This window comes from Ictidomys tridecemlineatus, chromosome 3 (assembly GCF_052094955.1).
Source record: "Ictidomys tridecemlineatus isolate mIctTri1 chromosome 3, mIctTri1.hap1, whole genome shotgun sequence".
In the NCBI taxonomy this organism is placed as follows: domain Eukaryota; kingdom Metazoa; phylum Chordata; class Mammalia; order Rodentia; family Sciuridae; genus Ictidomys; species Ictidomys tridecemlineatus.
This window is the reverse complement of record NC_135479.1, coordinates 157,450,278-157,475,031: the sequence shown is the minus strand read 5'-3', so window position 1 is coordinate 157,475,031 and position 24,754 is coordinate 157,450,278. Positions and strand designations below refer to the sequence as shown.

Genomic DNA, 24,754 nt, shown 5'->3' with positions numbered 1-24,754 from the left:
TCAGTAGAACATTTTCTACTTCACAACTAGAGTTAAATAATAGGTGGACGACTGAGCCATAGTAATTTGTAACTCATTCAGGTGGAAGTTTTACTTGAAACCATTACAGGAGATGAGGTTTCTTACGTCGAGTCAAAAGAAGATGAGACAGGGATGACTGAGCCCTGTGGATGATTCAGGTAGGAACTATGCTGAATATTCTGTCAGCATTCTCCTGGGGTGTTCCTCATCAGATTCCTTACATGTCTGCCAAAAGGATGCCCAGAAGACTGGCTTCTTATCACCATTACCTTCTATTCATCACCTGTTTTTACACTGAAGGAAAAATGGATACCGATGATGGCAGAAGAAGAACAAGAACATCCCTTTTGGAAGAAAAACTTTAGATAATACAAGAATCTAAGGACTTGAAACACAAAAGCTGTGTTTCTTCCCATAAATTACACATATTAAAGTGTATATAAAGATGAGTTGCTGGTGCAAAATAAAGTTTTAAACTATCTCTACTATGAGATTTCTTACATTGAATACAATATCTGTTTCCAAAAATCAGGAATTGTTTGGTATAAAACATTAACAAGTCATAAGGAAGTGGGGAAATATCTTCATTTATAATATATCAAAGAATAATTCAAATAATTACAATAAATATAACTATAAATGTGAAAAATGCTTGAAGAAAAATGTAAACTGGTACTCTAGGACACCAAGTCTTGAACATATAGAAAGGTATATTTTGATATTGAATTTAGAAAAGCTTCATTTAAAAAAAAGTAAGTCTATTCTCTATATATTATTCTATGCTACAACCACAAACTCAAGAAAATGCAAATAAAACTTAGGGGGTAGTAGCTATTGAAAAAGTTAATTCTAAGGTTTTTTTTAATTTTTTTTCTTTAGTTGTATATGGACACGATATCTTTATCTATTCATTTTTATTTTTATGTGGTGCTGAGGATCAAACCTAGTCCTCACACATGTGAGGCAAGCACTCTACCATTGAGTTACAGCCTTAGCCCAATTCTAAGTTTTAATGAGAATTTAACAGGTAAGTATACACAAGAAATTATAAAAAATAAAATTATTAAATATCCTTACCAAAACAACATGGGTCTGGCATGAAAAAATACTGAGCAATCACTGAAAAAGCAGAGGGACTTTTTGTTTTTTTGTTTTGTTTAAAATACAAAGAGTAATCTAACATACAAAGATAGCATTGGATACAATAAGGATTGATTATCCACATGATAATTCTAGGACAATGCTGTGGCTACGTGGAAACATATATACACACATACACAAACAAAATGGGATTTCTATTGGGGAAATAGCCCAGTGGTAAAGTGATTGCCTAGCATGCTTGAGGCCTTGGGTTCAATCCCCAGAGGAAGGAAGGAAGGAAGGAAGGAAGGAAGGAAGGAAGGGAAGGAGGGAGGGATGAAGGAAATAAAGCTTTCTTTATTTCTAACCTACATTAAAACAACAAAGACATATCACGTTTAACCTATTTGATAAGCAAGATAAGAGTGTGACAATTCACTGGGTAGCCAATGGTATGAAGAAATAGGTATTCATACATTACAGAGGAGGGTATTTTAATGTAATTTTTATGCAGTGTTGTTAGGCAATGTCTACTGTAATAGCATCTATATATCGTTCACTCTGTAATATAATTTGTTAGGTTTGACAGAAAAAAATTGTAAATGTGTGAATTACAAGGATATTCACTATTACAAGGATACTCACAATTATATGCATGCAAATCCCAAAGGACAAAAAAATTAATAAATATCCATTGATAAGGGAATGGTTAAGTATATTTGGGAATTTCCACAGAATGGAATTATGAGGACTAGTTAAAAATAACAAAATATGATCTCATTACCTCTTAGTACATTATATATTATTACATATATCCATCTTGATTTGAAAAGTTCTTGATGGTATTCAGAGAGACAATGCAACATCATCTTTTGGATGCAATTACATCATATTTTCAGTTATATATTGGTCAACATAGTTTTACATACATTGAGTGTTTGGGAGTGGATTCACAAGTGATTGGTGAATATAGAATTAATATAACTAATATAGAATATAGAAATTCAATAAGAATATAGAATTTCTAATATAGAATTTCAATAAGAAAACTAGTAAGAGCATGCTTCTTGGGAGGAATAATTAAGGGGCTAAGGACACAAATGAATGAAGAATTTTCATAATATCATATTGAACATATTCCACATTTTGTACTATGTGCATTATGTAAATTAAGATAGTACAATTCCACAAATGAGTCTTAATGCTTTTATTGGTTTTGTTCAAAGCTGAAGACATTTCTGAACATACAACGTAATCAGTTATTAAGGAAAGTGTTAAAACAGTTTCTTACATGTGTCTAAATATAAAAATACAATTCTTAACATCTGTTATATATATGTTCTGCCTAAGAGATTTATCATTTAAGAGATTTATTATTTAACTATAATTAAATTGTAAAACAATCATATAAACTTTAACTCAAAGGTGTTTTGGAGGATTTATACTTTCTGCTTTCCTGAGGATTGGCTGCAGTGGAGAAAAGGTGCAATGTCTTTCAACACACATTTCAAGAGAACAAGATTCTGCAGTCCTTTGTATACTGATTTTGAAATCCACTGTTTTTGAGCTTTTACAATTATCTTAGTAAAAGCAAAATTTAACTTAAGTGACATTTTCATATGTCTTCGTAGCTTGCATGAAGATTAGAGAACTCTAAAAATTATTTCCAAGAGAACAAGAAAAAATAAGAAATAGGACTGGCAAATTTATAAATTGCAAATCAGTCTCCATCTGTAAAGTATACAATTCTTTAAAGTTGTTAGGTAAAATAATTTACAATAACATTAAAGAAAGGAATTTTTAAAAAATCTTCCAATTTTCTTATTAGCATTCTGTGAAAGGGAATACCTTTTCTGACTTTTAGTTTTGAGAAGTGCTTCCATTGCTCTCTAAAGGGAGACCATGCCCTGCGACACTTTGTTTAAGGGGTCTAGAAAGGAGATTATCTTCTTTCAGCAAAGCTTCTAAATAAACGTCAATCTGCTCCAGGTCTTCTGCTGGACCACCCTGGAAGAGAGAAGCGATACTCACACCAGGGAAAGCAGCTAAGAGTTTACTCACGTTTCCTGGGCAGACTCCTGACAGTCTTCTCTAAGATTCATGGAGCAACAGAACCTGTCCTGTGTTTGAATAATGCTTTTAACCTTTTCCAAATGTTTTCTCGTTTAATCTCATTTTATGCTCACAAGGGGCTAGGAATTCATATCATATTTTCTTCTTTACTGGAGGTTAGTTCCACTGACATTTTCCTCCTTTTTAAAAATTACTTGTCATATCACTTGCCCCTCCCCACCCCCCTGTCATCCTTCTCGGTTTTAGGCTCTCGTCTCCTATTTTAAAAATTCATGAATCTTCAGCCTTTTACGCCAAACCAGACAGATAAAAATTTGGCTTCTGTTTCTCCTCTTCCTACTATAGCCTCTTTTCTCCCAGCCTCTGCCTTGCTGCCCTGCTCGGTCTCTCTATCCTTCCTTTCCCACTCCCCCTCAGCTCCACCTCAGTGTAATTTCACAGTCTCCTTCCCTGGGCTTCTGGGTCCCTGGACAGATCCATGGGATATGCTAAATCTCTCTCCTTCAGGCCCAACCAGGAAGTCGACTATCTCTCCAACTAAGCAGATGGATGAGGAGACTGTTAGGATGGACCTTCCAAAAACTATCCCAGTTTTACTACTGTCCCACCAAGTGTCCAACTCCTTCATCTTCATCTCCTCTTCCCTTTTCTCAGTCCTTTAAATATGCTTCAGCTTTATTCCTTCTGCTCTAGATTAGCTCAGTTTTCTAACAAGGGTTCCAGTTTTATGACTGGGGTCCTGTTCCTGCAAAAGGGTTTCAATGACATTGATATTTACCTAAGTTTCCATATATAATAACCACAAAGAGTTCCCTGTGGCTCTTGCTAACACAGCCAGGACTTACCTGTTAGGTATAGTCTAATCCTTTGGCTATTAGTCTCTGTCTGGCAGATGAAACTTCCTCTTAGGACCTTACGTGGATTTTACACTCCGTTTCTTGTGTGTCTGCCCTACTCTTATCTGCTTCAGGCCCATCACAACTCAGTTCTCTGTTTTATTTTACCACAGTTGCTCCAGCAGTCAGAAAAGTAATGATGGAAACTTCAAGTGGTGAAATGAGAGTAATATATTTGAGTCAGAACTCTTTGGGTATCTTTTCACTGATACTAGGTAAAAGATTTCTATTCTGCTCACTAAAGTCCCTCACATCCCTACTAAACTTTGTGAATAAAGCAAATTTAACTAATATAATTATCTTGGCTAGTCTGGGAAAACTGGCCAAGGTAATCAGCCAAGGGGTTTGGTATTGAAGATAATTTTTTTAAAAGTTAATAAATTATTATTCTTTCATTTTTTTCTCTAGCCAAACAGATTTTCTATGCTGAGAACCAAAAATTTTTAAGATTTTTTTTTTGATTCTCATTAAGTGGTATTCAATTTCTATGATACAGAATTTCTCTGTTCTTTCAAGCGTTCACTGTTATTAAAACCAAAATTGTCACTGAAACGCTACCATGCCCAGGTTCCATTCCAATCTTTTTATTTATAAAATCATTTACACAGAAAAGCATTTATGGCCACAAGACCACAAGGAGCTCTGCTAAATCCCACTCTCACAACAATAATGAACTTGAAGAACTGGCTGAAGTGGTGATGTTGATAGAAGCACGAATACTGTTACCATAATGTAGACATAGCATTAATCATTCATTTTTATTTTAATAGTATAGCATTTTAATTGTGTCTATATGACTGAAGGGGAGTAACTTCTCTTTCAGCAATTTACCAAATATTAAGCAGAAACATTTTCTGCATTTCATTTCTACTTAATATAAGAGAAACTTCATGTAAACTAAAAGATGTATATGTTTTAAAGGGAAAATAAACTTTCACCTTGAAATGTTCACAGCTAGGACTGAAACCCAGGCAGCTGGGCTTGAAAGTCCCATTTTATACCAGTGTGTGGCCAGTCTCCTAGTCTCTCCACTATCTAATTCATGGGCAAGGTCATCCCCATCCATCCTCCAGATTTTGGGGCTGGGTAAATAGCTCAGTTGGTAGAGTGTTTGCCTCATATGTACAAGGCCCTGGATTCAATCCTCAGCACCAAAAAAGTAAATGAGAGACAGACAGAGAGAGGTTGGCAGGCAACACTGCTCATGTTTGGTTTTATATGTGGGTTCAGCTGTGAAGTGTATATGCTTCATTCACCAGGACCATCCTCCAGGCTTTCTGTAGGGAACACAGTTCTCTTACACAGTTCTCTCCTGGGAGGATTCTGTCTCCTGTCCCGGCCCTCAGGGCCTGTATCTGAGGATAAAATGTCATGGGCTCCCTAAACTCCACTGTCCTGGCTTGCATTTTTCAATTTATTTCTAGAACCTATAGAAATACTTCTCAACCTTGCCTAATACGTTTTAACTTTTACTGCATTTCTATGTGCTGTCACAGAAATTAAGCTCTTCCTCATTAGTTCAATCTATCATAGAAACTCAATTCTTTATGCATTAAAATATACAAAGATACAAAGTCATCTGACAGTAATTCACACTTCCATGATGTTTCCTGGCCTCTCTAACCTCTCCTCTTAGATTAGGAGGGTTTTTTTTTTATTTCTGTATGAAGATAAAAGTAAAACATTTTGCTTCTTGACCAAGTTGGGAAAAAATTCTTAATGGACACATACTATTGAGGAGACTCAAAAGTGATCGATCATTGTCTTTTACCAATAGAATGGCATTAATTGCTCTTATTACCACTGTAAGAGAACAATTTAAAAAATCTGGTTTTTTTAAGATAAAAAAGGATGAAATTTTATAAATATTCTTATATATTTTTTCAAAATTCATTTATTGGTGATTTTGATATTCTTTAAGTGGCAGCAAGGCCCAGGGGTTAGGTGACTTGTCCCAGGTCAGTAAGCAAATGATGATGTTAGGAGGGGAGTCTAGCCACAGAGCATATTCCTATTACTCATATACAATGACATCACTCACCAGCTGAAGTGTCTGCAACAACATTGCCAGTTTTACACGAAGATTCTTCAGTTTATCCTCAGTAGATTTTCTTTTTTGTTCACAGTGTCCCAGAGATATTTCATTAAGAATTCCTCTTCTATTTGCATCATGGATGATGGACTGCATTTTTCTTTTTATTTTCTTTTCATATTGGACCATGTAAACATTCTGGATCTGGGAACGTTTTTAAAACAGTCTTAATATATTTTAAAAATATTACTATTCTCCCTAATAAATGAGGTGATTTCATATTCCAACTGCACACATGTACCAAGCATCAACCCTGCATCTAAGTTTGACAGGTGGTCCAAACTGAGGACACCCTTAAGGAAGTAACTCTCTGATGGGAAAGGGAGAGAGAGGAGGTAATATGTACCATATTCCTGTAATTATAAGAACTGGAGAGGCACACCAAGGTAGACTCAGAGACCCTTGCTTTGGAATGAAGAACTCCATGAATGTTGAATTTCTTCTCCCAATAGCAATGTTAAATCATTCAATGCACAAAGGGGGAAGGTTCCTGTGGCCCACTTTCCACAGCACCAGCAGCTCATGGACAATGACAGATGGCCAGTGCTTGGGCCACCTTAAAGTTGATATGTTATTTGTGACTCAAGTTATTTGTAGTAACTGTAAAGCACAGAAGCTACAGAATGAGGAATTTTGTTTCCTCACTCTGTGTACATTCTTTATCCTATTGTGAAAAGTATGGACTGTTAACCATCGAAGGAGAATTTTAAAGCTGCCTCATTCATCTCTTGGACCTGCCCTGCCCGCTCACCGCCATCCATCACCTTCATGAACACAAGTAGACCTTTCCCAGGCACTGCCCACACCATCACTATTACACACTTTGCTCTCACTAGTTTCTCTTCTTTCTATGAAATTATTTAAACAAATAAATTCTTGTATTATCTATAATTCTAATAAATATCAGTACTTTGTAAATTTGAGGAATTAATTATAGGTGATAGAAAATACGTAAGGTAGTCTTTGTCCCCAAGAACTTTCTAGTTGACAGCATGAGCTAATTCAAGTATGCAAACTTTATATCTTTTGGGAGAAAGGGTACCATGTCCCCAGTTAAGGCTTGGTATTGTCAGAGTTGATAGAAAGGTGAGGAATCTCCATTCAATTAAAGAGCATGGAAATCCTGACTTGGAGTACTTGACTTGGGGTTATGTGAGCAACTCACCTCGACTATGTACACACTTCACCCACCATTAGTGGAGAGGAGTATGTGGGAGCAGGGACCAAACGGCACTCCATTTTGGCATCAAGCATGGGTCGCGTGTGTGGATAATAATATGTTAAAGATGAGACTAATTCTCAGGTTTGCAGATGGCTATGTAAAGAAATCTTAGATTTTTAGTGACTTAAACTTCCTGGAAGCTGGTGTTAGGCACCAAGAATTAGACTCTGAAATCCCTGGCCTGTGACCACCTGTTCTCGCCTTGTTTCCTGAGTTCCAGGACTCATTCTTCTAAGCATTCACCAACCTCATTCCTGCCTCTTGCTTCTGCTGCTTTCTCAGTCCAGTAAATTCAACCCAGATCAGCACAAAGCTCCTTCCCTGCTTCAGGTCTGAGATGCCCCTTGCCCACTGTTTCTGAAAATCACCTCCTTCTTCCCAAACACACCATCGCTGTCAACTCCCTGGCCCTGCACGATTACGTACTTATGGGTTTATCATCTGTCAATGTGTGCCTCTGAATTCTTTTTCCTTTGTGGGTTTGTTATCTGTCCCTCCCTCTTTACATATAACCTCCATGTAAAAAGGATTTATTTTTATTCCTCTCCACATTTCCAAGGTCTGGAACATAGCACTAAGTAGCAGGGAGTCAAGAGAGCAGATACGCAGCAATCACAGCAAGCGAATTTCAAACACATGGAGCCAGCCTGCTTTTCCAGGCTGCAAACATCTTGGAGAGGAATCTGCTTGTTTGTTTTGTTTTGCTTTGATTAATGTATATATTGAGCAATGATCAAAGCAGGGTAATTAACATATCATATCCATCACCTTAAACTTTCATCATTTCTCTATGACAAGTATATTCAAAATCCTCTCTTGTAACTTTATGATGAATTATGTTTCAAACTGTCTCTTGTAATATACATATATAATTTATATGTACATATATAATACATTGTTGTTAGCTATAAGGAATCCACTTTTGAACATCTTTAATTCATCCTATATAAAGTTGATAACTTAAAACTAAGGCAACAACCACTTCTAGGAGGCTTCTCAGAAGATTCTCAGAGGTTTCAGTCAAACCTAGGGGTTGTCCTCTCCCCTGGCTTGAAGGTCAAGGACGGTAAATGATTCAACCCAGGAGGGCAGAGTCACAGAGCAGATTTAAGATTCGAAGGAAAGAATATTCAATTAAGATTTTAAATTTTCTGCCTTGAGTTCAGAAAGTCCGGCTCTAGCAACTTTGCAGAGCCACAATCTTAACAAGTTGTGAAACAAGGAAGGCCTGTGGGACCTATAGCTTTTATATCACACAAAAGGGGGTATTCATGTAAGTGTTTCTACAGGAAGACACTACAGCAGAAATAATCAACTACGATTCAATAAATGTTAAATAAATGTTAAAATCCAGATGCAAAGGTACCTACTGAAGGCTGCTAGGATACAGGTTTGGATAAGATAGGATTACTAACTTCAAAGACTTTGTAATCTAGTTGAGGAGAAAATGACACAAGAAATTATTGTAATAGAAAGTAGACATTTTAATTAATGATAAAATCAAGTTTTTTAGGTTCTCTTATAGCACAGAGAGGTCATAATTTATTTCAGATAGCAAGACAAGGCAGTGATTTTGTAAAAGATTATCATGACCAAGTCTAATAGAGTGGGAGGTCTTCAAGGGACCATACTGTAGCCTGGGAGTATGGATAAGCTAGGGGACAGCATGTGGCAAGGCTCAGAGGTGGACCAGGTAATGGAAGTTGAAGTGATGTTGAGATGTTCATTTTAGATGGAGCAAATGACTTTTGAGCAGAAAGAAAAAAAAAAAAAGATGGCAGCTCAGGTCGGACGGTGCAAGGGCACCTTGGCAGGAACACCTACCACTCTAACAGCAGTCACAAAAACCACGGATGTAGTTGGGATGAGGTGACTTTCACCGAGTATTCTATGTGGCTTTCTTTATTAAAGGTACACACCCTAAAGTAAATGGCATAGATTAGTCCTTCACGTGGATTTCAAGAAAAAATTTGTATCGTTCTTATAACCATTCGCCTAAAGCCACTGATTATTTAGAAAGTCCTTGAGACCACAGAATTTCATTGTTAGGAAAGCTATGATTTCAGTTGTTCCCTATTTCAGTTTCAACAGGAAATCCTGCCTTCTTGACTGTTTAGCTTACTTTGATCCTTTGAATCTCACTTGTCCTGAATATCAAGAAGATTCTAGTCCTCCTATATGCTAACACTGTTGACCCTAACACTGATATTATGACCTCCAAGACCCAACAACCTAGCTCCTTTACTGACAGTGTAGACACTTGGAAAATATCACTTGTAAAGACATATGAAAATGAACACATAATTGGATAAACTTCAATGCTGAGAGTCTAATTCTTAACCAATTTCCAAGTTTTACAGTGTAAGTACATAAACCAGGGTTCCTAATCATTAGATATAAACCTGTGGGAGGATGCCAGTCTCCATAGCCAGACTTACATTTGGGAAAATCAACTCCTGCTGGTCACTAAGCCAACCTACTACCACACACACACACTACACCTAACGATTCCACTTTGAGCACCTTTACTACATACATCTCATGTTATAATGTCAAGGTCTCCAATAATTTGAAGACAATTCTTCGATATTAATCTGCTGAGGAACTGTAATAGAACTATTGCAATAATACGTGAAAATTCTTTCACAAAGATCAAGCACTGAAGTCTAGATAAGAATAAGATGGGGGAAAAGTAGTATAATGAAAAGAACTTCAAAGCAGGACAAATTTGAATTCAAATCCCAAATCTAATACCTATTTGCACCATGACATTGGGATATTATCTTTCTGAATCTCTATTTCTTCATTGCTAAAATGAAGATAGTGGCACTTGCCTCCCAAAGCTGTAAGGGTGACATTAGGTAACATACAGAAATAGACTTTAGCATCTGGCTCAATCAATCACAATTCCATGTTAGCTGATTAAAATAACATTAGTGCTGAAACAGGGGGAAAAACATACTGAAAGTAAACTTTGTCTTTTATTCTACATAAGAAACACTGACAAGATAGCTCCAAACTGAAATGTTTAATTACTGTTTTTTTAAAAATATTATTCAGAAAACAAATTTACTTTGCAGTTGAACAGTAATGAGAAACTAAGTACAATCTCCTTTCATTCCTAGTTGCTTAGCATAGTCCACCAGACACTCAGTCAGAAACATTAGAGACAAACATACCAACAAGAGTTGCTAAATTTGGGAAAGCTAAAAAATTGGATATATTATGATGATAGTGCCTTTATAAAAAGTAATTTGGTTTAGGTTCTAATTTTCATTTCAAGTCTTCCTAGTCATATGTCTTCTGAGAATTCACAATTCTTTTTCACTTTCAAAGTATGAATATTCAAGTATACATCATTCTCTATAAAAGAGATGAGGCTTCAATGTTTATAGCAGCCCAATTCACAATAGTGAAACTATGGAACCAACCTAGGTGTTCTTCAACAGATGAATGAATGAAGAAATTGTGAGATATATATATATATATATATATATATATATATATATATATATATATATACACAATAGAATATTACTCAGCCTTAAAAAAGAATGAAATTATGGCATTTGCCAGTAAATGGATGGAGCTGGAGAATATCATGCTAAGTGAAATAAGCCAATCCCAAAGAACCAAAGGTTGAATGTTTTCTCTGAAATGTAGATGCTAATTCACAATAAGGGTGAGGCTAGGGAAGAATAGAGGTAGTTTGTATTAGACAGAGGGGAGTGAAGGGAGGGGAGGCAGTATGGGGGCAGGAATGACAGTAGAATGAATCAGATATTATTAACCTTTGTGCATACATTATTACACGACCTGTGCAACTCTATATCATGTACAACCAGAAGAATGAGAAGGTATACTCCATCTCTGTATGATGAGTCAAAATGCATTCTAGTGTCATGTATAACTAGAATTTAAGAGAGAAAGAGAGAGAGAGAGAGAGAGAGAGAGAGAGAGAGAGAGAGAGAGAGAGAGAGGAGAGATGAGGCTCTCTTCTTACAGCTGTGCTTTGAAGAGCTCCAGGGGAGCCATTCACCTCCTAGTCTTTATACATGTGCACACTTTTATGGTAGTTTCCAGAAGAAGGCTATAGGCACCAGCACATGGAAGAAGATGCTAATGTATGTGCTGGTGGTGGAGCTGGTGTAGGTCTGAGAAAACACAGGTAAAGTGTGAATGATGACCTGACATCTCACTATTGATCTTGTGCCATGAAAAATTCTAGGCTCTTATGGCACCAGGGAGATGTCTGAAGGACAACTGGTCATCCCAGCTCCAGCATGAATTCCCCCTGTTAGCTTGGCTGAGTTCACATCTTGGAGTCCCTGTTCCCTAAAGTGTGAAATAAGGGAATTGAGGGCATATGATCATGTGGGCAATTTCTATCACAAAACTTATGGACATTGTGCACTCTTTTATGCCCCAGGAAATCTTTAAAAACTAGATACTGTTAAAAAATCTATATATATATAGAGAGAGAAAGATTGTAATAAAGTACCAAAAACTTAGCATCAATCAATAAACTTGGATGATATGGGACAATGAATAAATTTCTTTAAATTCTTACTTTAGATTATTAATAATTACTTTTAAAATGGAAAAATCATACTCTTAGTAACTACCGATAAGATACTAAGGGAAAAAACTCAAAGAGATGTTATCCATTCATTTGTTGATGGGTACCTGAGCTGGATCCCAACTTGGCTATTATGAATTGTGCTGCTATAAACGTTGATATAACTGTATCACAATAGTATGATGATTTTAGTTCTTTAGGATAAATACTAAGGAGTGGAATAGGTGGGTCATATAGTGGTTCCATTCCTAGTTTTCTGAGGAATTTCCATACTGCATTCCAGAAATGTGTACTAATTTTCAGTTCCATCAACAATGTATGAGTGTATGTTTTCCCCCTCATCCTCACCAGCATTTATTATTATTTGTATTCTTGATGATTGCCATTCCAACTGGAATAAGATGAAATTTCAATGCAGTTTTGATTTGCATTCCCCTGACTGCTAGGGATACTAAACATTTTTATCATGTATTTGTTGTCCGTTTGTATTTCTTTTTTAGAAATGCCTGTTTGGTTCTTTTGCCCATTTATTGATGGCAAATATTTCTTAAAGGCTGAGAATTTCCTGTTTCCTTTCAAAACAGTTCTACTCCAAGTGCTTCATAAGCTGTATGTTGTGAGAACATTTGAATTTTAAAATTCAAAAGATGTTGCCTTATGACATCTGATGTACTACACATTAATCTCAGTCTTGATAAGTAAATGCAAATTTGATTTCCTTCCAAACTAACATTTGGAAATTTATATTATTTCTCCTTTGGAACATGGGTCATTTAGAATATAAATGAATACACTGAAGACAGACTTACCTGGTTGAAACATATTTTCAGCTTTTTGTTCGTCTGCTCTGGGCATTGATCCAGCTGTTTTCATGAGTGATAAGAGAACAAGATATTAACTTTGGAGAATGCAGTGCCTCCAACAGAGTTATATCATGCAAGTATCTAGTATAAACAAACCTAGAACCAGCCAACAGTGGTACTATTGGTCTTTTAAGCTTGGATCCAAATAAATTAATCAAGTAAATTTAATACCTCACTTCATTGCAAACAAAACTAAAAAATGGGTTAAAGCGGTTTACATAAATAAATACAGCATGGTTAAAAAATGTGTAATAAAAAAATAAGCTTGGAAGAAAATTAAATGATAAAATCGTAAATACTGAAAAAGAGCTGTCTAAAGGCAACTGGAGTCTGGATTTCTTGAAAGAGAAAGTTAGAGAAATAGCCTGGGAGTCACTGGTTAGTGTAAGAGTCATCCAGAAATGGCATTTAATAGAAGAAAGCAGTTCAGAAACACACCCTCAGTCATGATGACACTCAGAATCCAAGCAGAGAAGGAATCACCCTAAAGAGGGAGGTAGTCGGAGAAAGTGAGAAGTGTGTAGTGGGGGGAAGCCATGCAGAGAGAGTGCTCCAGGAAGGGGAATAGGGATGGTTGGGTCGAGAGCCTGGGGAAGTCAGGACAGAGAAGTGACTAAGCATTTGTCAGCCAAGAGCTCTTGGGGGCACTGACGAGGAAGGTCCCAGTTAGGTAATGGAGCTGGACGTTCCATGGAGAGTACAGGGTAAAAGGAGAAGGTGAAAAAAGTAGACTGTACAGTGGAAAACAAGGAATTTCACCCAGGTTCAGTTGGGGCATGTGGCACTTTTGTCTAATTAATAACCTGTGCTCTTTTCACTGAGAGCCTTTCCTTCCATATCTGTCAATCCCACAAGAGATGCTGAGCATGGTGTGGAGAAGGGGCCTCCTGTGCTCCTGTGCTGCGCTGGCTGTCTCCTCCACCCTGGAGCCCCTCAGCCCTACTGGGTGGGAGGAATGTGTAGTACTGCTAGATGTTACTGATGGGGGCATGACAACTAGGCTCATCCTTTGCACTTCAGGTGGTTGACCAAAGTTCCTTCCACTCATACACAAGGAGGCTTGGAAAATACAATCATCTTCATCACCTCTTGTGATGTTTTATTGATTCTAAACAGACTAGTGGTCTTGGCACCTGATATGGTGGCCTACCCAACCCTCGGCTCATCCCCTCCTAACCAGCCACCGAGGAATTGCATCTATGGAACAGAAACCATTTTGGGTCAGGGAGAGGGGAGTCAGTCACCATGTCCCATTTCTTTTGATCCCTGTGACTGTTCTCCACCTGTAAGATCTTCTCCACCTGGCTCTACCCATGTGATTTCATAGACACTGTTGATTCTGATACAAAGTCGGTATAAAGATCCCATCTTCACTCCCTTAAGCCATTCTAGGTTCTCTCACTGGTACCATTTTACATTTTTCTTCACGGAGGACTAAATCCAAGCTATTCTGTCATCCTTCAGAGTTCTTAAAAGACCACTTACCTCAGAACTTGCTCTGAGTTCTTCTGCAGATGTGCAGTCAAATACTGATGGTAGCTGATACTCAGGGAAAAAATACAGAAGGACCTCCCTAGGAATGCAAGCAGAGCAGAAATAGGAACATACCAGGACAAGAGATGCAGCATGCACCTGTCAGAATTGGTTTTGTCCCCTGGGTATTAAATATCTGGCAAAGATCAACATTAACTCCTCCCAAATATTTTGTTACTATTAGCATTAAAGTGCTCTTAAGAAGCACAGGCTGGGGGAAAGGACATGAATGTAGCTATAAAAGGGCAATAGAAGGGACCCTTGCAGTGATGGAAATGTTCTGTGTCTTCACTGTGTCAACATCCACATTCTGATTAGTTTTGCAAGAAGTTGCAACTGGGAGAAACTGAGTGAAGGGTACAATCTGATTTCTGCATCATTTCTTAAAACAACAGCAGGCAAATCTACATTCTTTAAAAAATTTTAAAAAAATATTGAAGGAAAGGCAAAGAAAGAAAAAGGAAAAGAAAATGGGAACAGGAAGGGAAAAAATAGCTCACAAACCTAGCAATTTGTCACGAACCAGTCCAGGGAAGCCGGGCACCTGCCTGAGTTTTCTTTTCTGCAGAGAACTCAGCATTGTAAACTTCCTGGAGGAAAATAAGCAGCTCCTCGATTATTGACTTTTTCTCCAAGGAAGTCAAAGAGCTTAATTCTGCAGAGCAATTATCTTCATTAGGGTATCTGAGACTACTCTTAGAAATCATATCTGGTCTGCTCTTTCAAAACAGTGGTGGCCATTGCTCCGACAGGTGCTTTACTTTACCAAAAGGCAGTGGCACCCGCCCTACTAATGTGACAGCTTTTCTGTGATAAATCACTTAGATGACACATATTTCATTTCTGGGAGAATATGAAATATAGAAATTCATAAACATCACATCTTAAAAGTGTATAGTGTTTTGATGTTGATGAGCTCCAAGATGCTCATGCATATTATCTAAAGGATTGACAAAATCTTTTCCATTGTAAAATAATATGGTACACCAGACATAAAACAGTAATTTCTTATAATGCATTCCTAGTATTTTAAGTATTTTATCTGCATTTATAGTTTCAAGGAGATTTAAGCCAGAAAGTTTCAGCATTGCCCAAATATTAAATGTAATACACACAGCCCCCAGACTGACTTGCCTGGCTAGAAGATGGATGGGGTGGGGATAGGATGCAAATGAGCTTCCAGGGATCTAAGATGAGAAGAAATCCGATGGCACAGAAAGAACGCTGCAACTGGAGTCCCTGGGAAAGGGAACCTGTCGGCCTTGTGACTGGTTTGGTGGGACAGGAGGGGTGAGAAGTCTTCCATACGAAACATTCCCACTTCCATCCAGATCTGCCATGTTTCCCCACCACAGGGTTGAAACCACTTCTAAACGTGGGCCCTTTGCATGGTAAGCATACATTTTTTGCTATTTAAATTTAGAGCAAATTCAGCAGTCATCTAAGAAATACTCTTAGATAAACAAATATATGGTGCTGGTATTTGCAGGGAAATGGAAGGGGGTGAAGGGGTAGGTTAGGGAGAGAAAACCCTCTAGTTTCATTTTGGATAATTCTCATCTGTGGTGTCTCTACTTCAAAATGCCCCCTAAACATCATCTATAGCCTGAAGAATGTGTCTCACACATGTACTATTATTTCCACAAATCGATAGATGATAGATGCAATTTAACCATTGAACACTACTTCATGTGAAGGTTTTACTGAAATCACTGCAGCTTTTGTGGTTTTGTATTTTCTCAAACTCATTAATTTCACAGATAATTTGTCTTCAAACTACTAAAACAGCATTTGCTCTGTGGAGCCTCACAGAGCCTGCATCATGCCCTCCATGTTAGGATCCCAGTACTGTTTTCTGCACTGATTCAACATGATGTGGAATGCCAGGAAGTGGGCCACTCCACAACCATGTGGGCAGCGCTCCAGGAGGATGAGCATGTGGCACTACAGCCCCGAGGAGAGGCCCCGACTCCTACTGGGAGCCCTAACTCATGTATTTGGGAGCCCTGGCTTATATGTGAAAGCCCTCACTCATATTTGGGAGCCCCAAAGAAAGAGCTGGAGTGAGACAAACATGGGGGTGGGGATGTGAAGAAGTATTCTTCATTTGCACCCAACATTGGGAAATTGAGTATCTTCTTTTGGTAAAAGATCTGAGACACTTGGTCAGATCTAACTACCTTTACAGAGTTCCAGAAATAGGCCAACAACTGCTGTCTTGTGCACATAATTTCATGTCATCTTTATGAAAACACTTTGAGGAGAGATTCCTATTTGGAAGCTCTCTTGCTTTCTGGCTGTGAAGGACACACTCCTTCAGGCCAACACAGATTCCCTATACCATTCTCATTCATTCTCTCTCTCTCTCTCTCTCTCTCTCTCTCTCTCTCTCTCTCTCTCTCTCTCTCTCTCTCTCTCCCCTCAAGATTTCAACTTTACTTTCTTCTAAATAGAGTTGCTGCTAAGTAGCTTCTCCCTTGGGGATTTTGTCCCACAAGTCTGACTAAAGAGAAAGATAACCCAGCCAGTGACTTGCAATCTCTAAGCACAAACATATAGGCCCTCTCCTTTTCCTGTCAAATTAATTCAGGAAAAATATTAATATTAATAATAAGTGTAAAGATATAAAAAATCATACATGGAAGATACTGAAAAAATCACCAAACATCTCATTGTAGATGTTGAACGGTTCTTTAAAAACTCCTTCAGTTCTGAAGGGTACACCTTATCAAACCTCTTCTGCCCTCAAATTTCAGCCTTTCTTTAGGACACATGATCCTATCATACATATAAGGACCCTTCAAGGAGATGGGCCAGGAGACATGTAGTGTAAAATTATAGGAATAAAACAAGTGTCCATTCATTCCTTTGCTGAATTAAGAAGATATTGTCCATTTTAAGGGACTCCTGAATCAAATGCTGCTGTTCAACAGGACTCTTGTCTTGCCTAGGAACAGCTCTTCCCCTGAAGCACTGATTCACAGTTTTACACCCAGACTTAACAATAATACCAGGAATTTATCTTTAACATTTTTTCTTTCCTTAAGAACTCAAGAATTAAATCTTCCAAAGAACTCTTCCAGAGCTCCTACCTGCTTCCAGGACTTGGTGATGGTGCCCATCTCAGTTGGATTTCTGTAGAATCTCTATCTAGAAGCTGTCACAGGATTCAATGAGGGAGCCAACACTCAGAGCTATCTCTAAATATGATGGACAAGCTTTGAATGTTCCTGCTAAAGGTCATTTCCCTTTCATTCCATAATCATACTACTGTCTCAACCAAATGAGTGTTTTCTTAGTGAAAATGGCAAGAAAAATCTCTGACTTCATTAACAGAATTCCTCTTCTAGACAGAAGCAGACGTGGGCAAGGCCACGTAGAGGTACCTGAATCCACCCAATCTTTTAAAACATTAATCTGGTTAATCAGCTTAGTGCTGGCTAAGAAGAGCAAGTCTCCTACTTGAGGTGGATTGAAACTCTCTTGGTCAACCCAGTGAAAGACCAGGGTGCAATGGAAATTACACGATTCCACTTTCTAAAACCAGGAATCCAGCCATGGTTTCTAACAGACCTGGCTGCTAGTTGTATTTTTGTGGTCTTTTCTTTTACTTTAGCAACAGGCATCAACCTTAAAAAGTGGCTTTCTTTTTAAATTGAATTTTTGTTATTTTTAAAATTGAAGATAACACAGAGCATGTTTTTATAGAGTTGAAATAAATCAAGAATTATATTTTCAAGTTCATAAATACAATAATAAGCCAAACAAGGTATTAGAATTTAGCAATTAAAGCAAGGACTGTTAGGCCAGACAGACAGATTCAAATCCCAGGTGTGCTACTTTAGTGTTATGCAAATTATTTAACCTGTACATGCCTCAGTTTTCTCATCCATTAATTAGAATAATAAAAGTATGTAGTTATAGATCATCGTGAAGTTTAAGAGAGCTAACACATGCAAAGCCCTTCAGATAGTGCCTGGTACATACCAAGTATGTACAAATCTATATTAATACTATTACTATTATTACTGTTCAAAGTGATTTGAAATTTGATACTACTCCAATGTTTAGGAACTGCCTGGAAAATTTAATAGTCTGTATCCTAGTTCAGCTTATTTCCCTCTAACTTAACAAGACTTAGTCTGACCCCATTATATGAAAATATTTTAACATCCAGCAACACTATCCACTTTTGATATTTTCCTTTCTATTTAATTTATTCTTTGAATACATGCAAATAAATGTTAGACATAATATGAAAAAGCCAATCTATTTTCAAAGAACTTATTCTTTTTGGGAATTAAAGTAATACATATAGAACAAAAAATAACATAAGAAAAACTTTTAAACTGAGCATAATCAGGTAATGAAAAAGACAACAAAGCTACCTTCTAAATGAATTTATTCAGCTAGCATCATGAAATGGAGGAGGGTGAGACCTACTGGGGCTGTGTGGGAAGAGAGGCTGGCAGCAGATCTGGGAGAGTCAGGACTCTTCACAAAGGAAGGTCAGGCACTGCTCTCTGCCATGTGACAATCAAGGTGAAGATGGTAAGCAATTTTGGGTAGGGAAAGCACTGTCCCCTTCATATCACACACTACCAGCCACAATTTTTTCCTCTTGAGGTAAAGTCTAGTTGACTCAAGATATAACATGTGGACCACATACAAAATAGAGGAGTGCAAAAAATAAAACAAGCACTTAGCAAAGAAAACAAGAACTCTGTTTTCTTTGTAAATGCTCCTAAAGGAAGAAAACAGGTGAAATGAGGAGAGTGTTCTGCTCCAGTGAGGACCTGTGTTCTGCACACCTTTACTTTCCCCACTGAATGGTTTGAATAAATCAATCACCAGAGAAAATTTAAGTTGGCACAGAATAGAGTTGACATACTAATACATTTGGCTTTCAGAATGTTGGGGTGATGGTAGTGTTGGGGTGATGGTAGTGTGACAATTCTAAGCAATAAGGAGGTTCCTGCGTGTTCATTAGGCAGGAGGTTCAGAGGGGGACGTAGGTGGGTAATTTTAATGTTATACTGATGCCTAATCTTTAAAGTTGTAATACACTGAATGAAATTACTTCCTTTTTGATCACATGCAATCATTAAAATAAATAGGAATGTATATGAAGAACAAAAATTAGCTAGGTGAAAATAAGGAAAATAATGAATTTGGAAAAGAAAGTTTATCCAATTGGAAATAAAAGTGAAGTGTTTCCAAGTTGCTGCCAACATGCTCGGGTCTCTCTAGTCCCCTAGTATGGAGAGCAAGGAAAGACATACACCTGTTTGCCTAGGATTAAAAGTGTGGGCATTCAAATCAAGGACTCTGGGCTTACACCCAGCCCCATTCTTAGTAGCTTTGTAATTGTTGGTATGACTTCCAATGTGTTATTTAGCTTTTCTAAGCTTCAATTTCCTCATCCATTTAAAAAAGAAAAGAAAAAAGAAAAAATATGATATCAATCTTGTAAGTTTATCAAACTAAGGAATTAATTAATTCTTAAATGAATGCCTAAAATAAAGGTTCAAAATGGTAGTGATTAATATCATCAAGAAAGACTCAATATAAGAGGCAATGGTGATTTGGAGACTTTTCGCACTTAATCAATTTATATTTGGTTAACAGTAGAGTTTACAACATGTGCTTGTGTGTGCGTGTGCATTCACTCTTGTTCTCTCTCTCTCTCTCTCTCTCTCTCTCTCTCTCTCTCTCTCTCTCTCTTTCACACACACACATACACACACACACACACAATTTATTGCATACTACCACACTTTAGTGACCAATGGATTTGCCCAAATCTAAGAAATAGTTAATAATCAACCAGTATTTAAATTTAAGACTACCCAACAGAAAACTTAGGTTCTTATATACTAATTTTGGAAAAAATCCTGACACAGGGTAAGAAGCTAGTTGAAGATTTCGACTCTTCAAGGATTCTGTGGAGGCACATAGCAGTACAATACTGATATCATTCCAGATCATTGGACAAGTGGCCTTTACAAGCTCATGACACCTGTCCAGTGCTAAGGTCTGTCCTCCTCGTGTCTCCCTTCCAGGGTTGTGTAAGTTGGGTAGCCCAGGCAACCTAGGTGGTCAGAACCTAGTGATGAGGACACTGGTTTCATTGCTCAGTTAACACCTCTTCTTGTTACCTGTAGCCAGAGTGCTTTCTATCTCCTGGGGCAGGATGGGTATTAGGCATGGATGCTGGGGTAAATACATACCATTTAAATTGAGCCCTGTATCCCTGAAGCCCTGAATACTGCCATAGAGACTTCCATAAAGCCCTGGGCAGCTGCAGAAGTGAGTTTGTGCCCACTGTGCTCAGTGGTCTACTTTCACAAATATGACCAAAGCCAGAGCACTAGGAGAGGCTGTAGCACTTCCAGACAGGCCCTTCCTCCACCTTTTCTCCCTTCCTCTCCCCTTCAGGAGGATTCTGTCAGTCACTGATAAGAAAATCACTACTTGAGCTAGAGCATGCTGCATGCTCTCCTAGTCCAGAGCCTCTCCCCACAGAGGCCCCTCCCAGACTAAACCCTAGGAAACCAGGAGGTGTGCTAATTCAGTGCTACTCCTGCTCCCACACTCCTTCCACTACATGACACCTATTTAGATCCCTCTTGTACACAGATGTCTGGTGCTTGGTCATAAAGCCCCCTTACATCATCAGTCCCTATTTGGAGAGCCCCTGAATCCTAGGTTTACTCCTCCATATCTCCATCTGTTGAGAACAGAGCTCTAATTATCTAACCTCTTCACTAACCATGACAACACGTGCCAACATTCTGCACCAAACAACGAGGCAAAGCTCAGTTTCCTTCAGTAAGTTAATATAAAAATAGATATTTTAAAAGGCCTAAAAGTATCCTGAGAGGTTTTGTGTGGGAGTAAAAAAGTTATAAGAAATTTCAGTACAAATTCTTTATTGCATTCAAATGAGGACCAATGTCCACCATACTGCGGGGCCATATGATGGTAGGCAGTTAGTGATTGTAGTTCTATTTCAACCTGTAGTATATCTAATTCAGTATGGTTAGAAGACAGGTCACAAAGTCACTCCATGGAATTTACTCCATTATATGACCACTCAGAAAAAATAAAACACAGTTGTCACTGTTTAGAAAGTTCAACAAAGCATGTGGGAAAACATGGTACCTGAATTTACCTTAAATTTGACATCAGTTTTCTTGCCGTTTCCTTGACAATTGTGCTTTGAGAAGATGTCACCAGTGAAGATGCAACTTTACAACCATCACTCACAGAAACTTTGGCTTCGTGTCCAGAAATTGGATTTAAATCTTCCATTGTCACACAGGAAGAGCTGGGGTGCATAATTTCAAAGTAGAAACCACATTAGATACTAATAGTTTCAGAAACAAATGGAATCTTAATACACAACAAATAAAAGGGCATAAATTTCCACATATGTAGACATTATATAAAATAAGTTCTTAATTAGACATCACTATTTATTCTGATCATATATTGTGTCAAGTTTTGGAGTTGGCCACAACTAAATAGCATTGGTGATAATTTATTCTTAATGACACTAGACATTTAACACTTGTTTCTTCTCTGCAGGAAGAGACTTAAGTTCTGTTTTAAACCCAGAGAAATGCACTGACATAAAAGCAAAAAGAATAAAGACAGTTAAGAGAAATAACTAGCAAAGATCCAGAGGAAGAGTGCTCCAGGTAAAGTGTAATGATCCTGGGGTAGAGAGCTGTTCAAGGAAGAATGAGAAGGTCGAAGCTGGTGGATGGAGGAAGCAGGAAGCAGAGGGAGAAGGCTGAGGTGAGACAGAGTTGGTGGCCTCAGAGAGGGAATTGTGTTCCTTCCACGCAGAAGGCACTAGCTTAGGAAGGTTTTAGGCATGGAGGCAGGATGATGAGAAACAAATTTTAAAAGGACCCCTGGATGTAAAATGGAAATTACATCACAGTAAGGAAGCACAAAAAAGTGTAGCATGTTATGGACACCAAAGATTTGGAATGGTGGGAACAGAAAAATTCAAAAGGCCAAGGGTAGTAAAATACGCAAAGTGAAGATGGGTAGAGGTCAGATTATGCAGAGCCTTATGTATCAAGTAATAAGAAGATTTCTGTAATTCTATCACACAGACACAGTTCCTGAGAGGTTTATGTGTTTATATGGAGAGGGTCTTTTAGAATTGGACAATAGTTTATATCAAATGGAATGTACTTCTATTGTGAACAGTTCTTTGGCTTTAATTATACTGTCTAACTTCAGTTGACTTTTTTTTAAATATTAAGAATACTGTATAAATGAATGCCTGTCTATTAAAGAATATTTACACAATGTCTAAATGTTCATTAATTATAACTTCTTTTATGCTAAAATTTTATTTATTTTTTTTTTCAAGGTAAAACATTGTTTTGGCTTTTTACTAAGTCACTAAATATATATTTTTTTCAAGTTGTCTATTGACACTTTTTTCTTTAATATTTAATCAAATTAAATCTCTTCTTATAAACAGGACAATTGGTTAACAATTAGTTATATAAATCCATTTGATAAATGTCATGGAATTATACAAGAAATTTATTAAAATTTGAGTGTGACTCCCAGTTTCAGCTCTGACACTGTAAAAATGCCTGGTAATCATTATTCTCACAGTTTTGTCAGTTTTACCTCCAGAAAGTGTGAGAAGCCAAGTAAAAGGAGGAAGGGGAATACTATTCAAATGCACCCAGAGAATTTTACACAAAAAAAGAATGCAACATGCTCTCTGCAAGAGAGAATGACCAGAATTTAGTAAGAGAAATATTCCTTTAAAAAATATTTCAGGGATGCTGGAAATTCATGTTGGTGTTGGGAACAGAAGGCAAAATAAGCTACACCAGATCATAGGGTATATCTTTCTCAACCTTTTTCTGTCAAAAAATTCTAGGGCCTACCTTGCAGAGTTGTGTTGAGGATTAAATGGATATACAAAGACTTTATCTCAATGCTTGGTAGTAAGTACTTGTCAAATAGAATCCAATAATTATTATGATCATCCTTATCATCACTATCATTAGTAATACATTTCATAAATTTCTTCCATTAAGATTGCTTTAGTTGGGTTGTAGTTCTGACATTCATATTGTATTTGAGTCAACAATGATTTAAAAAACCTCCACAACTTAATAAATATCTAAAAGTGATAGAAAACAATACGTGCACAATTATGTTTTAATGTCTGCATGAATCTTAAATTATAGCTCAAATTTTAATAAATAATTCTAGATTAAAACATTGTCCATGAAAAAGCCTAGCAACGCTCTGAAGGAGGGAATGCATTCATTCATTCAATCAACAGATACTGCTGATTATGAGTCAGGTGCCATTTTGGATACAAGACTGACTCTGTTCCGTTGGAGTGAATGAGTGACTAGTGGAAAACAATCAAGCTAGAATTAAAGTGGTAAAATAAATGGATGAGTAAAACAGATAATTTAAAACAGTAATCAGTGCTTTGAAAAACCCAGCACAGAATGACTTCATCGTGGGAATATGATTTGCCACCATGGGCAGGTTTCTTTTCTCAGGGAAGGCCTCTCAGATTCAGGGTTACAAAGAAGGCAAGATATGTCTTTAAGGAGCATCTGTGCACTGCAAAGATGGATATTTGACCACACAATTCTATTTGACTTACCCTTGTGGGTCAAAACTTAGCTAGTGTTTAACAAATAATTATTGAAATTGATGGAATGATGACGCAACCTAATCAGTGCAGCAGTGACTCTGTGAACTCCTGGGTTTTCCTGGGAGAGTCAGAAAAGGCTTGAACTGAGGCTTGAATGAAAGGATAAGGGAGATGGGTACACCAGTTGCAGAGGACACGCAAGCAAGGGAAGTAGTGTAGACAAACAGATGATATAATGTGATAAAATAAACTATAAGTAATTTGGGACTTCTGGAAAGCAAGGTGTTGATTAGAAGGAGGGGCAGGAGTGAGGTCTGTACTTGACCTTAAAATCGATAGGGCTACAGAGGCTATGGAAGGTGCTCTGGTTTGGATGGGAGGTGTTGCCCAAAAGCTCACATGTGAGGACAATGCAAGAAGGTTCATAGGAGAAATGATTGGGTTGTAAGAGTCTTAACCCAATTAGTGATTTAATCCCCTGACAGGGATAAACTGAGTGGTAACTAAAGTGGTAGAGTGTGGCTAGAGGAGGTGGAAATTGGGGCATGGCTTTGGGTATAATATATGTGTATTTGGCCAGTGGACTATCTTTGTTTTCTGATCAACATGTGATCTGCTTCCCTCTGCCACACTCTTCCATCATGAGGTTCTGCCTCACCTGAAGCCCCGAGGAATGGAGCCAGCCTTCTATGGAGTAAGACCTCTGAAACTGTGAGCCCTCAAATAAACTTTTTCTC

The 24,754-nt window shown here is 37.6% G+C and overlaps 1 protein-coding gene and 1 long non-coding RNA gene across 11 annotated transcripts in view; one reads left to right on the top strand and one right to left on the bottom strand.

Moving 5' to 3' along the window:
• Positions 1 to 2,293: 2,293 nt before the first annotated feature.
• The window catches only part of Morc1 (MORC family CW-type zinc finger 1), a 148,249-nt gene continuing 125,788 nt past the window's right edge, over positions 2,294 to 24,754 (bottom strand). For both annotated transcript variants that reach the window (XM_078044264.1, XM_078044265.1), the window contains 5 exons: positions 21,534 to 21,689; positions 14,312 to 14,399; positions 12,773 to 12,826; positions 6,112 to 6,306; positions 2,294 to 3,108 (listed from right to left, as the gene is read on the bottom strand). In XM_078044264.1, the coding sequence (XP_077900390.1) occupies positions 2,962 to 3,108; positions 6,112 to 6,306; positions 12,773 to 12,826; positions 14,312 to 14,399; positions 21,534 to 21,689 (640 nt within the window). In that variant the 3' untranslated portion in view covers positions 2,294 to 2,961. The remainder of the gene's footprint in view (positions 3,109 to 6,111; positions 6,307 to 12,772; positions 12,827 to 14,311; positions 14,400 to 21,533; positions 21,690 to 24,754) is intronic.
• LOC144376417 (uncharacterized) overlaps positions 15,534 to 24,754 on the top strand; it is a 43,370-nt gene continuing 34,149 nt past the window's right edge. For 5 of the 9 annotated variants that reach the window (XR_013436887.1, XR_013436883.1, XR_013436889.1 and 2 more), the window contains exons 1-2: positions 15,535 to 15,750; positions 17,407 to 24,728. This is a non-coding gene — a long non-coding RNA (uncharacterized LOC144376417). Of the gene's footprint in view, positions 15,751 to 17,406; positions 24,729 to 24,754 lie in introns of all 9 variants that reach the window. The other 4 variants (XR_013436890.1, XR_013436891.1, XR_013436888.1 and 1 more) reach the window with 2 other exon arrangements.